Below are 16,837 nucleotides of genomic sequence, written 5' to 3'. Positions count from 1 at the left end.
AATTCCTGTCCACGCGACAGCATTAGACGATTTCTGGCGTGCCCTGCACATCCTGGCGAGGAACTGTGATTGCCAGGCAGTTTCGGCAGTCGAACATACGGAACTTTTAATCAGGGACGCTTTTGTTACGGGCATGGGGTCGGCGTACATCCGCCAGCGTCTATTAGAAGGGGGTACGCTCGACCTCGCGGCAACCAGACAGCTCGCGAACTCACTAACAGTAGCCTCCCGTAACGTACAGTCGTACGTCCCCGACCGCACGGCACCCTCATGGACATCGTGGGCCCCACCAGCTACAGCTACTACCCCCTCCCACGCATATCTGATCTGGTCAATCAGATTTCACAGTACCGGGTCTTTTCTACAGTGGACCTGAAAGCTGCCTACCACCAGCTCCCCATCCACATGGCGGACCGCCAATACACTGCGTTCGAAGCAGATGGCTGCCTTTACCATTTCCTTAGGGTTCCTTTCGGCGTCACTAATGGGGTCTCGGTCCTCCAACGTGAGATGGACCGAATGGTTGACCGGTACGGACTGCGGGCCACCTTCCTGTACCTAGATAACGTCACCATCTGCGGCCACGACCAGCAGGACCACGACGCTAACCTCAAATTTCTCCACAGCCAAACTCCTTAACCTCAAGCACAATAAGGAGAAGTGTGTGTTCCGCACCAACCGCTTAGCCATCCTTGGCTATGTTGTGGAAAACAGAGTTCAAGGGCCCGACCCCGACCGCATGCGCCCCCTCATGGAACTCCCCCTCCCCCACTGCCCCAAGGCCCTGAAACGCTGCCTGGGGGTTTTCTCCTATTATTCCCAGTGGGTCAGTAACTATGCAGACAAGGCCCGCCCACTCATTCACTCCACAGTTTTCCCCCTGATGGCTGAGGCCCACCAGGCCTTCAACTGCATCAAGGCAGACATCGCTAAGGCCACGATGCAAACAGTCGATGAGTCCCTCCCTTTTCAGGTCGAGAGCGATGCATCGGACGTCGCTCTGGCCGCCTCCCTCAACCAGGCAGGCAGACCCATGGCATTCTTTTCCCGCACCCTCCATGCCTCCGAAATGCGGCACTCCTCTGTCAAAAAGGAGGCGCAAGCCACCGTTGAAGCTGTGAGGCATTGGAGAATTACCTGGCCTGCAAAAGATTCACTCTTCTCACTGACTAACGGTCGGTTGCCTTCATGTTCAATAATACACAGCGGGGCAAGATCAAAAATGATAAAATCTTAAGGTGGAGGATCGAGCTCTCCACCTATAATTACGAGATTTTGTATCGCCCCGGGAAGCTCAACTAGCCTCCCGATGCCCTATCCCGAGATACATGTGCCAGCGCACAAGTGGACCGACTCCGGGCCCTACACGATGGTCTCTGTCACCCGGGGGTCACCCGGTTCTTTCACTTCATAAAGGCCCGCAACCTGCCCTACTCCATTGCGGAGGTCAGGGCTGTCACCAGAGACTGCCAGGTCTGCGCGGAGTGCAAGCTGCACTTCTACCGGCCAGATCAAGCGCACCTGGTGAAGGCCTCCCACCCCTTTGAACGCCTCAGCATGGACTTCAAAGGGCCCATCCCCTCCACCGACCGAAACACATACTTCCTGAACTTGGTCGATGAGTACTCCCGCTTCCCCTTTGCCATCCCATGCCCCGATATGACGTCTGCCACGGTCATTAAAGCACTCAACAGCATCTCCGCCCTGTTTGGTTTCCCCGCTTACGTCCACAGGGACTGGGTATCCTCCTTTATGAGTGATGAGCTGCGTCAGTTCCTGCTCAGCAAGGGCATTGCCTTGAGCAGGACGACCAGCTACAACCCCCGGGGAAATGGGCAGGTGGAGAGGGAGAATGGGACGGCCTGGAAGGCCGTCCTGCTGGCCCTGCGGTCTAAAAATCTCCCGGTCTCCCGCTGGCAGGAGGTCCTCCCCGATGCGCTCCACTCCATCCGATCACTACTCTGCACTGCAACTAATGCAACCCCCCATGAACGTCTCCTTGCCTTCCCCAGGAAGTCTACCTCTGGGTTTTTGCTCCCAACGTGGCTGGCAGCTCCAGGACCCGTCCTCCGCAAACACGTGCGGATCCAGAAGGCAGACCCGTTGGTCGAAAAGGTACAACTGCTGCATGCGAACCCGCAGTACGCCTACGTGGCATACCCCGACGGGCGCCAGGACACAGTCTCCCTCCGGGCCCTGGCACCGATTGCCCTAGCGCCATAAATTCCTGAAGCACTACCCTCTTCCGCCGCTGCCAACGTCAGTACCTGCTCTGTGTGACTGAAAGGTGCCGGAATGTGGCGACTAGGAACTTTTCACAGTAACTTCATTGCAGTGTTAATGTAAGCCTACTTGTGACAATAAAGATTATTATTATTTATTTTAAAATGTTCAATAAAAATATTTTGCAAAAAAAATACCAGGACTCCTCGTGAAATGCTGTTTTGATTTCACTGTCACCTCACCCCTGTAATTCAGCCCTATTGCCCTGCTGGTTTGGATAAAGACTGTAATGAGATCTGCAGCCGAGTACTCCTGACTGCTCCCAAACTGAACACCCACCATCATTCACAACTGGAAGTGGCAGGATTGCAGAGTTTCAATCTGATCTGTTGCTGGTTGGTGTATTTAGCTTGGTCTATGCTACTTCTTCTCTTTAGCATAACTTTAACAGGTGCCATCTTGTTTTATGATACACCTGGTGCTGCCCTTTGAATGCTCTTTTAGATACCTCATTGAGCCAGGTGTTTTTCCTGACTTGACGGTAACGGTGAAGGAAGGATATAAAAGGTAATGAGGTTATAGATGGTGATGGAATATATTTCTGCTGCTGCACCACAGTACATGATTGATGCTCAGTTTTGAGCTGCTGGACCTGCTCTTAATCCATCCAATTTAGCACAGTGGTAGTACCGCATAATACAATGGAGGGGGTCCTCAGTGTGAAAGTACGTGTGCAATGGTCACAACTACCAATACTGTTGTGGGCAGATGCACCAATGACAGATTGATTGGTGAGAATGAGGTCAAATATGTTTTTCTCTGGGGCAGCACAGTGGCTCAGTGGTTAGCACTGCTGTCTGACCGTGCCGAGGACCCAGGTTTGATCCCGGCCCCGGGTCACTGTCTGTCGAGTTTTTACATTCTCCCCATGTCTGCCTGGGTCTCATTCCCACAACCCAAGGATAGGCGGATTAACCACACTAAACTGCCCCTAATTGGAAAAAAATAATTGGGTTCTCTAAATTAAGAAAAAAATTAAATAAAATATGTTTTTCTCTTTGGATGGGTCAACACCTGCCACTTAGTAGTAATAGAGTACTAGAGCCAATTGGTAGGAAATCTCTGCTCTAGCAACCCTCAGTGTTTCTTCCAAGCGGTAATCAATATGGAGGAGTACTGATTCATCAGCTAAGGGAAGGCAGTAGATGGTAATTAGGAGCAGAATTCAATGTTTTTTTCTGATGTTGTCAGATTAAATGGAATCCAAAGTTGACACTGAAGACAAACCGGGCCTTTCCTCCTGACCCATTGTGCTGCCAGTGGGTCACTGATAGGTATGTTTTAAGAGCTTTTGAACATTTTTTTAAAACTTAGCAATAAACTGAACCATCTATATACCAATAAAATAATTTTTTATAATCATTTTTGATGGTTTAGAATCTGATTAATCATATGTAGTTGACCACCTGTGAGTAAAGTGTTTATTTTATGTGATAAACCCATTTTCAGCTGTTATACACCAAGTTCCACTCATAGATGTTAAGAGTCATAGAGGTTTACAGCATGGAAACAGGCCCTTCGGCCCAACTTGTCCTTGCCGCCCACTTCTTACCACTAAGCTGGTCTCAATTGCCCGTATTTGGCCCATATCCCTCTATACCCATTTCACTCATATAACTGTCTAAATGCTTTTTAAAAGACAAAATTGTACCTGCCTCTACAACTGCCTCTGACAGCTCGTTCCAGACACTCAACCCCTCTGGACTCTTGTATCTCTCCCCTCTCACCTTAAACCTATGTCCTCTAGGTTTAAACTCCTGTACCTTTGGGAAAAGATGTTGACTATCTACCTTAATCTATGCCCCTCATTATTATAACATAGATCACATAGAATTTACAGTGCAGAAGGAGGCCATTACGCCCATCAAGCCTGCATCGGCCCTTGGAAAGAGCCGAGGCCCCATTTAAGCCCAGAACTCCGCCCCATACCCGTAACCCAGCAATCCCACCCAACCCCTTTGGACACTAAGGGCAATTTAGCATGGCCAATCCACCTAACCTGCACATCTTTGGACTATTACATAGACCTTTATAAGATCACCACTAAGCCTCCTCCGCTCCAGGGAAAAAGTCCCAGTCTATCCACCCTCTCCGGATAACTCAAACCATCAAGTCCCGGTAACAACCTAGTAAATCTTTTCTGCACTCTTTTTAGTTTAATAATATCCTTTCTATAATAGGGTGGCCAGAACTGTACACAGTATTCAAAGTGTGGCCTTACTAATGTCTTGTACAACTTGAACAAGAAGTCCCAACTCCTGTATTCAATGTTCTGACCAATGAAACCAAGCATGCCGAATGCCTTCTTCATCACCCTGTCCACCTCTGACTCCACTTTCAAGGAACTATGAACCCATACTCCAAGATCTCTTTGTTCTATAACTCTACCCAACACCCTACCATTAACTGAGTAGGTCCTGTCCTGCTTCAATCAACCTAAATTAATCACTTCACATTTAGCTAAATTAAACTCCATCTGCCATTCGTTGGCCCACTGGCCCAATTGATCAAGATCTTGTTGCAATCCTAGATAACCTTTTTCACTGTCCACTATGCCACCAATCTTGGTGTCATCTGCAAACCTACTAACCATGCCTCCTAAATTTTCATCCAAATCATTAATATAAATAACAAATAACAGTGGTTCCAGTACTGATACCTGAGGCACACTGCTGGTCACAGGCCTCCAGTTTGAAAATCAACCCTCTAAATCACTGCTTTGTCTTTTGTCGTCAATCCAATTTTGTATCCAGTTGGCGACCTCACTCTGGCTCCCATGAGATATAACTTATGCAAAAACCTGCCAAGCGGTACTTTGTCAAGGGCCTTGCTAATGTAGACGTCGACTGCACTGCCCTCATCTACCTTCTTGGTTACCCCTTCAAACAACTCAATCAAATTTGTGAGAAATGATTTTCCAATCACAAAGCCATGCTGACTTTCCCTAATCAGTCCTTGCCTCTCTAAATGCCTGTAGATTCTGTCTCCCAATACCCTCTAACAACTTATCTACCACAGACATTAGGCTTAATGGTCTGATTCCCAGACTTTTCCCTGCAGCACTTCTTAAACAAAGGCACAACATTTGCTACCCTCCAATCTGCAGGTACCTCACCTGTGGTTGTCGACGATTCAAATATCTCTGCTAGGGACCTGCAATTTCCTCCCGAGCCTCCCACAATGTCCTGGCATACATTTCATCAGGTCCCGGAGATTTATCTACCTTGATGCACTTTAAGACTTCCAGCACCTCCTTTCTATAATATGTACGCTCCTCAAGATATCACTATTTTCCCCAAATTCCCTAACATTCATGCCTTTCTCAACAGTAAATACCGATGAGAAATATTCATTTAGGATCTCCCCTATCTCTTGTGGATCTGCACACAGATGACTTTGTAGATCCTTAAGTGGCCCTACTCTCTCCCTTGTTACTCTTTTGCCCTTAATGTATTTGTAGATGTTCTTTTGATTCTCCTTTGCCTTATCTGCCAAAACAATCCCATGTCCCCTTTTTGCCCTCCTGATTTCTCTCTTACCTCTACTCTGACATCTATACTCTTCAAGGGATCCACTTGATCCCAGCTGCCTATGCAGGTCATATGCCTCCTTCTTTTTGACCAGGGTCTCAATTTCCCGAGTCATCCAGGTTCCCTACTTCTACCTACTTCACTCTAAGAGGAATGTGCCTACCCTTGAACCCTGGTTAACACATTTTTGAAAGCCTCCCTCCCACTTGCCAGCTGCCCCTTTGCCTGCCAATAAACTCCCCCAATTAACTTTTTGTAGCCATCTGGGATGGCTACTTCCCGATTACAAAATGGACACTTTGCAAAGATTGCAGGGAAAATGGACAATACTGAGAAAGCAAGCAGGTGTAGGGTTTGTCTGTTGATTGGAGCCGTAGCTCCCAGACAAGACCGATACTGCAAACCATTACTATACTAATGAGCCATCCCCAGGGACAAAAGAGTAACATTTAAGTAAACGATACCAAGGCAGACACCCCGGCGCCAGAGGAGACCAGAACAAAGCAGGCGAAAGTCCAGCCATCAGGGCACCCACCCCTCTATTGGAGGAAATCGATAGGAACGATTGGGAAACGGCCCAATTAATTGATCAAAGTTCAAGGCCTGTCCAAAAGCGCGCGAAGCCCCTTTTGGGTATAAGAAGAATCCCCCAAGAGAGAATCACTCTCTTGTGGCTCCGGCTCTCACCAAGGAGAGACCTGCCCAACAGCAACAACAGAACAAGTAAGTCCAAGGTCAACGCACGCTACGAGACAGACTCTTCTAGCAGTTATTCCATACCAATTCGACCCCAGCAGCCTCCGAACCGAACAACGGCCATTGTTCCCCTGACTGAGTGGGCGCCCGAAGCTAAGTATAGGCTTTAGCAGTAGTGATAGTTTAGTTTGTAGAGTTTTATGCATGAGTATATTTGACTGTGTGTAAATAAATGAGCATTGAGTTTGAACTTACTAACTGGTGTATCGAGTCTTTGATCAGTATTCGGTTTTGAACCTTGTGGCGGTATCGAAAGATACCTGGCGACTCTAGAGCAAAACGTAATTAGAATTAAGGAAGGCAACCATATCGGCTGCCATCTTCAGCGCCAAATTAAGGGAAACACAATTAGCAACATTTTGAAAGTTCCTTACTAATACCATCAAAATTGGCTTAGAATTTTAACTTTTGGGCCATACCTATCATTCTCTGCAGCTATCCTAAAACTAATGGAGTTATGGTCACTGGTCCCAAAGTGATCCCTCACTAACACTTCTGTCACCTGCTCTTCCTTATTCCCCAAAAGGAGGTCAGATATTTCCCCTCTCTCTTCAGGCCTTCCACATACTGAATGAGAAATTCCTCCTGAATACATTCAACAAATTTCTCTCCATCCAAGCCCCTAATGCTATGGCCCCACCCTATTTTTCTTGCAGCTATCTGTAATCTCCTTACATATTTACTCCTCAAAATCCCACTGACTATCTGGGGGCCTGTAGCACAAACACAATTCAAATTTCACCATCTGCAGTGGTGGGATTTGAACCTAGGTGCCCAGAGCATTACTCTGGGGCTCTGGTTTACCAGTCCAGTAACAATACCACAACACCACCGCCTGCCCATTCTTATTAAGGAATATTTTGTAAAGTAACTTTTCTTTTTATTCAAAATTATATTTTAAAACATATCCAATTCTGTTGGTTCTTGGCAGATTTTTACATTCAGTGCAAATATATTTTAGTGGAAACTTGAGAAAATAAAGCACTTCCCCAAACTGCCTCAATTTGTGTCCTAAGTGTTGACTGCATCCAAGACAGAAATTTTACCCCACCAAGTTTCCATTCCTAAAGGACAAGGGTGAATCAGATGGATTTTTTTGGAAAAATATTTTATTGGAATTTTAGCATTTAATATCAAAATTTACAAACCAGTGCAACAACAATATATGTATCACAGGCTGTCACCACGTCTATGACCCGTAGTCCCAGTAGTAGCATTTCTTGACATCAGTGGTATAGTAAAAAAAAAAATGTATTATTTACAGTGACAGAGGGGGTCATATTGAACTATCGATTACAGAGGATGGAAAGGGTGTTGTGTTTCGCCGGTCCTTTACATGTGGGAGGGTCCTGTGTCTCTCCAGGCGCAGGCCTTTGACAAACCCAGTATGACCTTCCGCAATAAGTTCCGATCTGCAACTCTCCAGGCACCTCGCCAGTGCTTTCATATCAGTATTTAAAAGATAGATGGATCTGTATGATCCACACTCCGCCGAGTCTTTGTCCTTTTTTTGGGAATCAGAGAGTTCAAGGCCTAGGCCAGCGTGGGCACCAAGGCCCCCTTCAAAAGTGAATAGTTGAACATCTTCCACAAGTGCGGGGTCAGTGCTGTTGTGAATCTTTTGTAAAAGTCAACTGGGAACCCATCTGGTCCCGACACCTTCCCTGACTGCCTGGAATTGTTGCATTCTATGATCTCGTCAAGCCTTGGTAGTGCTTCCAGCCTCTGTTTCTCGTCCTCCCCCACCACTGGTATATCCAGTCCATCAAGGAACGGTTTCATCCCCGTTCCTCCTCCGGAAGTTCGAAGGTGGAATCAATTGGATTTTACAACAATTCAATGTCATGGACTTGTGGTTTTGCAGCACAGAAAGAGGCCCTTTACCCCATTGTGTCTGTGTCGGCCATCAAACACCTATTTGTAATCCCATTTTCCAGCTCTTGGTCCATGGCTTTGTATGCTATGGCATTTCAAGTGCTCGTCTAACTGCTTCTAAAATGTTCTGAGGGTTCCTGTTTCTATTACCCTTTGAGGTAGTGAGTTCCAGAATCCCACAATCCTCTTGGTGAACAGGTTTTTACTCAAACATCACAGTGGCACAGTAGTTAGCACAGTTGCTTCACAGCTCCAGGGTCCCAGGTTCGATTTCTGGCTTGGGTCACTGTCTGTGCGGAATCTGCACATTCTCCCCGTGTCTGCGTGGGTTTCCTCCAGGTGCTCCGGTTTCCTCCCACAGTCCAAAGATGTGCAGTTTAGGTGGATTGGCCATGATAAATTGCCCATAGTATCCAAAAAAAGGTTAGGTGGGGGTACTGGGATAGGGTGGGCTTAAGTAGGGTGCTCTTTCCAAGGGCCGGTGCCGACTCGATGGGCTGAATGGCCTCCTTCTGCGCTGTAAATTCTATGAAATCTCCTGCTCCTTACTGTAAATCTATGCCCTCTAGTTATTGACCCCTCTACCAAGGATAAAAGTTTCTTCCTATCTACCCTATGTCCCACATAATTGTAGACGCCTCAAAAAGGGTCCCCCTGAGTCTTCTCTAGTCTAAGAGAAAAGTTCTTGCCTGATACCATCAAAATTGGCCTTGCCCTAATTTAGTATTTTAACTTTTGGGCCAGAACTATCATTCTCCACAGCTATCTCAAAACTAATGGAATTATGGTCACTGGTCCCAAAGTGATCTCTCACTAACACTTCCATCACCTGCCCGTCCTTATTCCCCAAGAGGAGGTCAAGTTTTGCCCCCTCTCCAGTCGGGCCATCCACATATTGAATGAGGAATTCTTCCTGAATACACTCGACAAATTTCTCTCCATCCGAACCCCTAGTGCTATGGTTGTCCCAGATAATGTTGGGAAAGTTAAAGTCCCCAACAATTACCACACTATTTTTCCGGCAGCTATCTGCAATCTCTTCACATATTTGCTTCTCCATTTCATGCTATTCGGGGCTTATAGTACAGTCCTATCAAAGTGACCTCACTCTTCTTATGTTTTAGTTCTACCCATATAGACTGTGTGGGTGAACCCTTGGATATATCCCCTCTGTACTGCTGTGATGTTGTCTCTAATCAAATCCCCTTCCTCCTCTCGTCTTTCTTTCCTATAGCATCTGTACCCTGGAACATTGAGCTGCCAGTCCTGCCCCTTCTTTAGCCATGTTTCAGTAATAGCTATAATATCCCAGTCCATTGTACCTATCCATGCCCTGAGTTCATCTGCCTTGCCCGTTAGGCCTCTTGCATTGAAATAAATGCAGTTCAATTGGTTTCTCTGCCTTCCACTTTTCTCCTTACTGGCTTTTATTTCTATCCCTTCTTTACTACCCTCCTGCTACATTAGTTTAAACCCTCCCCAACAGCACTAGCAAACCCCCCGAGGAATTGGTTCCAATCCTGCCCAGGTGTAGACCGTCCGACTTGTAATGGTCCCACCTCTCCCAGAACCGGTTTCAATGTCCCAAAAATCTGAATCCTTCCCTCCTGCACTATCTCTCAAGCCACGCATTCATCCTGTAATTCCTACTCTGACTCACACATGGCACTGGTAGTAATCCTGAGATTACTACCTTTGATGTCCTACTTTTTAGTTTAGCTCCTCACTCCCTAAATTCAGCATGTAGGACCGCATTCCATATTTTACCTATATCGTTGGTGCCTATATGCACCATGACAGCTCACTGTTCATCCTCCCCTTTAGAATGTCCTGCAGCCGCTCCGAGACATCCAGGACCCTTGCACCCGGGAGGCAACATATCTTCCTGGAGTCTCGTCTGCGTACGCAGAAATGCCAGTCTGCTCCCCTTACAATCGAATCCTCTATCACTATAGTTCTACCACTCTTTTTCCTGACTTCCTGTGCAGCAGAGTCAGCCACAGTGCCATGAACCTGGCCACTGCTGCCTTCCCCTGGAGAGCCATCTCCCTCAACATTATCCAAAACAGTATACCTGTTTTGGAGGGAGATGACTGCCCGGTACCCTTGCACTACCTTCCTATTCTTCCTCCGATTGTTGGTCACCCATTTCCTATCTCCCTCAGTACCCTTTATCTGCGGTGTGACTAATGCGCGGTCTAACAGGAACTGCAGCTGGACACACATCTTGCACGTGAAGGAGCCAGGGACAGTGGGCAAGTCCCTGAACTCCCACATCGCACAAGAGGAGCATGACACGGGTCTGGGATATCCTGCCATGTCTTAACCCTTAGATTAACTTCTCCAATTACAATGCCAAAAAAAATAGATAGATAAATGTAAAGAAAATAAAATCTACTTACCAATCACTACTTACCAGATGGATTCAAATTTAGCAGGTCCCCTCTTGGCCAATTAAATCTCCCAACTTTACAAATATCATTTAGAATTGCCATGGACATCACTCCCCCCCCCCCCCCCCTTTTTTATAGTTTCATCCCATGCTTCCAGCTTCATTTCTAAATCTCAAGAATGTTGCAAACATTTAAGTGAAGTGTGGGAGTTTAGCTAGACAATGAATGGTATATCAATACAACTAACTTTCTGTTAAATCAATCCTCTTACCTGCAGATGTTACTAGTTTTGCTCTGTTGGTGAATAATTCCTATATGTACTGACTTATAAATTTGGTACTTTGAAAGTGAGAAGGCAAGATATTTTCATCTGTGCATTGCTGAAACTGAATCTAATTAGAGAAAGGATAGATAATAAAGAGGAAAAAATCCTTTTTGACACAATTAATATATTACGAGCGATTCACATGAAAGAGTAAAAAGGAGTCCGTGTTCTGTAGCATTGAGCAGGACATTTACTTTTGTGATCCAACTTTAGATTTTTGAAAATAAAGAAGCCTGCAATTCTATCTCTTGTTCCAACATCCTGCCTAACATAAATCGTTGGTCATTTAGACAATCGTTTGTTGATATCTTCATTATTTTATGCACAACGGTTTCACAGGTCGTGATGCTTTGGGCTGAATTTTAACCTATCGCAGTAACCCATCAACTAGAGGCTGGTTTAGCTCAGTGAGCTAGACAGCTGCAATGCAGAACAAGGCCAGCAGTGCGGGTTCAATTCCTGTACCAGCTTACCCGAACAGGCGCCGGAATGTGGTGACTAGGGGCTTTTCACAGTAACTTCATACTTATGACAATAAAAGATTATTATTTATTATTATTGTGCATTTAAGTTGAGCACATTGCATAGTGCATAGAAAATCCACATGGGACAAATGGGTCTGATATTTACATATGTTGAAAGGCACCTGGATTCTGTTTTACTTTGACTGGGTGGGTTTTCTGGACTTCCTGGTATTTAAATAAGGTGAGAGGACAGCGGTGCTTGAATGGACTGAACATTAGCCAGGAAGAGTATGGAGATACAGGAGATATGGCAGCTGCTTCCATGCCTAAGTGAAAGGCCTCTGCTCACAAGCTTTGTTCATCGAGATGATTTCCAATACTTTAGCGATAATTTCTGCTACCTTGGAGCTCTTTTTCCTTTGATTTGCACTCCCCCACTGTCAGCCTTCATAGCAGTGTGGAAGCGGCAGGGGTACCTTGGACCTCTGATGAGGAACCAAAGATTCAGCACCAACAATATTAACAGCAACTGGAGCAGCACTAACAGCTGCACCAATAATCTTCACCTCAAGCACCTATCACTCCACAAAACAAAGGGAATGAATGCATAGCTCCTACTCTGAAGAGGTGTTATCTCCAACACATGACAAATGTAGGCTGAGCCTTCTGGACTTGGCAGAGTACCATTCATTGTTCCACCCAATGTTCAGGGTTTCCTGAGGTTACTGACATTTTCAGCCTCCTGGAAGATGATCTCATACCAAATAGACCAAGTGGGCACACAATACCTGTGACGGTCAAAGTCACCAAAACAATTATTTTCTTGGCTGGTTTCCCAAAGGGCCAGGGAGCTAGAGATTAGCACACATACAACCAGGTCACCCCCATTTCACACAGTAATATTCATAAACCGAGAGGAATTCTATACCATCAATGTTCAGTTTGACCGTAACCACTGAAAGATCATGCATGCCTGTGCAAGATACTCAGGGAGCTACCATAATGCCTTCATCCCACGTTATCAAGTTGCCCTCAGAAATTCACACTTCCAAGCATAATCAGTAGATGACAACAAGGATTAACCATGAAGGATGTAGCTGAAGATACCTGTGAGGAGTCTTCCACTAATGCTCAGGAAAGGTAGATTCGACCAAAGCCACATGAGCACAAGGATTGTCATTGAGTAAGCATCAGTATGTTGAATATGTAAAACAGGGGCTGGTTTAGCTCACTGGGCTAAATCGCTGGCTTTTAAAGCAGACCAAGGCAGGCCAGCAGCACGGTTCAATTCCCGTACCAGCCTCCCCGAACAGGCGCCGGAATGTGGCGACTAGGGGCTTTTCACAGTAACTTCATTGAAGCCTACTCGTGACAATAAGCGATTTTCATTTCATTTCAGGTGGACAGATCTGAGGCATCCTTCACTATACACCAAAGAAGGTCTCCAAAATGATTGTTTGCCATATGCCAGTCTGAACCTTGTTTTTGCTTTTGGACAGTGTTATTCATGATTTCACACTCACTCTGGAGAAATTTATTTACTAGAATTCTTTCTAGGAACTTCCCCAGCACGGAGGTTAGACTGACTGGCCAATAATTTGTTGGCCTATCCTTACCTCCCTTTTTTAACAATGGGACAGTTGTCCAGTCCTCTGGCAACTCACGCACGGCCAGAGAAGATTTGAAAATTATTGCCAATGCCCCCGATATCTCCTCCCTTGTCTCCCTCAACAGCCGATAGATCTCATCCAGGTGTGAGGATTTATCTACTTTAAGCATTAGCATAGAAACGGGATCAAACCTGGGACCTCCCGGTTCTGTAGCACCAGGTAATTAAGGACAGGAGTTACAGGTTGTGGGAGTTGCTTCCCGATTGTTGATGGTTGAGATGATTGTGGGCATGTATCCTACATTCTAATATTCGGTGATGCCAATTGATTTGTTCTGTCCATCGATTAAATATTCTCTATTCACATTAATAAGCAAACAAGAATGAAATCATCAGATTTGTTCTGGCTTCTCGTGAAGCCTTGTGGTCTAAAGGTTTTACAATTTCCAGCAAGGTTAAAAAAGTGCAATTGGAGTAAGACTACACAAACAAATAGAAGCATAGTGATTTTTACATAAATGTGTCAATTATATCAAATTTACAGCATCCACAGTATTTTGTTTTTGCATTCAGCAGTAAAAGATGATTTTTTTTTAAAAAACAAAAATTTATTCATACAGAATTCAAAAAGACAGTAGATTATCTCCTGCATTCCTTTTACCTGCGTAAGTTGTTCCATCCCTTTATTCCTGTATTTTAAGTGCCCAACATACCACTTATCCCTTTTACCATTTGTATTTTATAATATGATCATTTGTATTGTAAACCACATTTCATAAATTCTGTACAAATTTAACATCTAAAATTTCTCTTTACATTCTGAAACTGAATTGTTTCATTTAGTCTAGATTGAAGCCTGCAATCCTTTCTTCCCTTCTTTAAAAATTATAGAAAAGCAAATCATGCAAAATTGTGCAAACCACATGGCAACATGGACTCTTTAAATCCCAAGAGTAGTTTGGTTAGTTTCAGTTACATGATGCAGTGATCAGGGAAGGGAAAAAAAAATCCAAATGTCTATTTAGAGAAAAACCTTGAATGGGACATCATGAAGAAACACTACACAAAATGACTGACGTTCAAAAATGGACAAAATCTACATCATCCGAGCGTCCCCCTCCAACCCACCCACCTCTGATGTTTCACATCAATTTGTTAGGCACCACGGTGATACAATCTGCATTTAGCTTCAGTGCGTTAAATATTAACTGCTCATTTAGCATTGATTTCCCTTTGCCAGGTACATAGGTCAAAGTATTTTGTAGGTTTTCTCTGGAAATTGTGAATAATCCTTTCTATTCAAAATGCCAGATTTGATTATTGTCCTGTGAATTGCAAGTTCTCATTTCCACATCCATCCGTCCTTCAGCAGTGTGATAAGCAGTAATACACTTGTTGGATTTAGGGTGGAAAATCATTCCATTCTGTAAATAAATAATCAGTTTAATCCATTACACATTTAAATAGTACATCAATAGCAAGCAGGCACAGACTCAGTATTTATCGGTAGAAGAATGAAGTGAAAGTCCAAACGAAATCCTCACATTGAGGATGAACATTAAATGTTTTACCACAAAGACTCATTTTAGCATCATTTGAACATAATTAAATAATTAAAAGGAAGGATATAAAATAATGGAGAGACAGAGAAATGTAATTAAGGTAGAAGGCTGCAGTTTATGCTGACAAAAGTTCAAATTGACCTCTTCCGTACGAGAATTTCTGACTCCATGCTTACGAAATTACTCCATGGAAAGACCATTTTAAAAAATGTCAGCAAGTAGGACTGCACACAATTATCAATCGAAAAAGCTTTTTAAAAAATAATTTAAAAGCCTTCTGCAGTGCTGGCATGCTTGCAGAAACTTAAGAGTTTGTTACAATTAACCACCTAAACAAAATGTTCACTGTACTGATGGAATGTTTTGTTTTGGTTACATTCATCAGGTTGAGGGACGTTAGGGCTGAAGAACTAAATATTTTTTCACTTTTGGCACAGTATCAAATTCTCCCAGTTTAGGTATAGCACAAAGTAAAGCTCCTTTACTGTACCTCAATAATCTGAAGGCAAAAGAGAGCATTTATATGTATTATTAGAATGATTTTATATAAAAATATTCAATATAACCATACAATGTTATTTTCCGTACAAAGTCTTGGCCAGACCACAACCAGCATATAGTCTACAATATGGTAGATGATAGACCTTGGAAGATATTTAGAGGAGAATGAGGAGTTTAAATAGTTGTGGGGTAATCTAATTGATTTATTGAAAATTATGAAGATATTTAATGAAGTATATATAGAGAAACTATTTCCTCTGGTGAGGGAATCAAAATTTAATCTTGAACGAGGTTATTCAGGAGGGGCATCAACAAGCACTTTTTCACATACAAGCTAGTGAAATGACTCCTCACAGCCAAAGGCTGTATATGTTTGATCAATTGAAATTTTCAGGATTGGTGTTGATACTTTGTTAGACAAGTGTATTAAGAAACACGGAGTTGGAAAATCACGTGATGCAGGCACAGGAACAGCAGCATTTCCGTGGTCTCTGGCGCTACTCATCCTTGAATCCTCTCATTTATCCTGTTTACACGGCACATACTTACCTAATCCAGGAGTGAATACTCCATCGTATGGCTAAGCAGTGTTGAAAAAATGCCGAGGAATCCAGAAAGGATTGTCAATAAAAGGAAGCAGTCGGATGGAAGTGGGGTGGAGCCGACTTCTCAATATGACTGCCTGATCCTCAAACAAGCTCTGTTCTCGAAGGCACGGCAAATGATGACTGTGAACATCATTAAAATCATTGACTATAAATTAGGCTTGTTGGCTCAGAATATTAGTGCTAATGAGACTGAGCTGCAGAACACTAATATGGGGCTCGATGAAACAGAAGAGAGAATCTGGTCTGTCGAAATGCAACAGCCCACCTGAAATCCTTGGAAACCCAGCTTTGTGGTATGTCTGAAATCCTGGAGGATCTGGAAATCCGAGGTCACAAGAGAAATGCCTGGCTCATTGGTTTGCCAGAAGGAGAGGAGGGCAAGTTCCCCATTAAATTCTTTGAGAACTGCTGCCATGCTTTCTTAAGCTGGATACGGATGTGTTAAGTTGTAAAAAACACACCATACCCTGTCTTTGAGGCCGAGGGGACAATCAACGTCCCAACCTGTAATTATCCAATTTCATAACTTTGGAGATTTACAGGGAGTGTTGGAAGTGGTTAGGCATGATAGGAACTGACTCTACGAGGGAGCGAGTGTCTCTTTCTTCCATGAATTCTTAGTGGCAATGCAGCATAAGAATAGAGGTTTCAATGAAGTGAGAAAATGTCTCCAGGCTGTTAGGGTGAATTATGCACTGCTTTATCCTGCGACACTGGGCATGTTCTTTGAGAGTGGAGATTGGACACCTTGTGTGAAAGAAAGAGTTCCAGTGAGACCAGTTGGCTCTCAATGTGACAAGAGTCTGCAGGGGGAATGACTGAGAAATCCATAGAAGTTGTTTTGGGTAACATCTGTCACTTGGTTTCAGAGTGCGGGTATCTGACCAGTTTCCCTATTGGTTTACATGGACAGTGTATTTCCTGAAACATT

General features: G+C 44.3%; 1 protein-coding gene across 3 annotated transcripts in view; it reads right to left on the bottom strand.

The window, feature by feature from the left end:
- Window positions 1-13,728: 13,728 nt before the first annotated feature.
- Window positions 13,729-16,837, bottom strand: part of poc1bl (POC1 centriolar protein homolog B (Chlamydomonas), like) — a 145,133-nt gene continuing 142,024 nt past the window's right edge. For all 3 annotated transcript variants that reach the window (XM_072509003.1, XM_072509002.1, XM_072509001.1), the window contains one exon: window positions 13,729-14,659. In XM_072509003.1, the coding sequence (XP_072365104.1) occupies window positions 14,531-14,659 (129 nt within the window). In that variant the 3' untranslated portion in view covers window positions 13,729-14,530. The remainder of the gene's footprint in view (window positions 14,660-16,837) is intronic.

The sequence above is a fragment of the Scyliorhinus torazame genome, chromosome 6 (genome assembly GCF_047496885.1).
Source record: "Scyliorhinus torazame isolate Kashiwa2021f chromosome 6, sScyTor2.1, whole genome shotgun sequence".
In the NCBI taxonomy this organism is placed as follows: Eukaryota; Metazoa; Chordata; class Chondrichthyes; order Carcharhiniformes; family Scyliorhinidae; genus Scyliorhinus; species Scyliorhinus torazame.
Note: the sequence above shows the minus strand (reverse complement) of the source record. Positions and strands in the feature narration are given on the sequence as shown.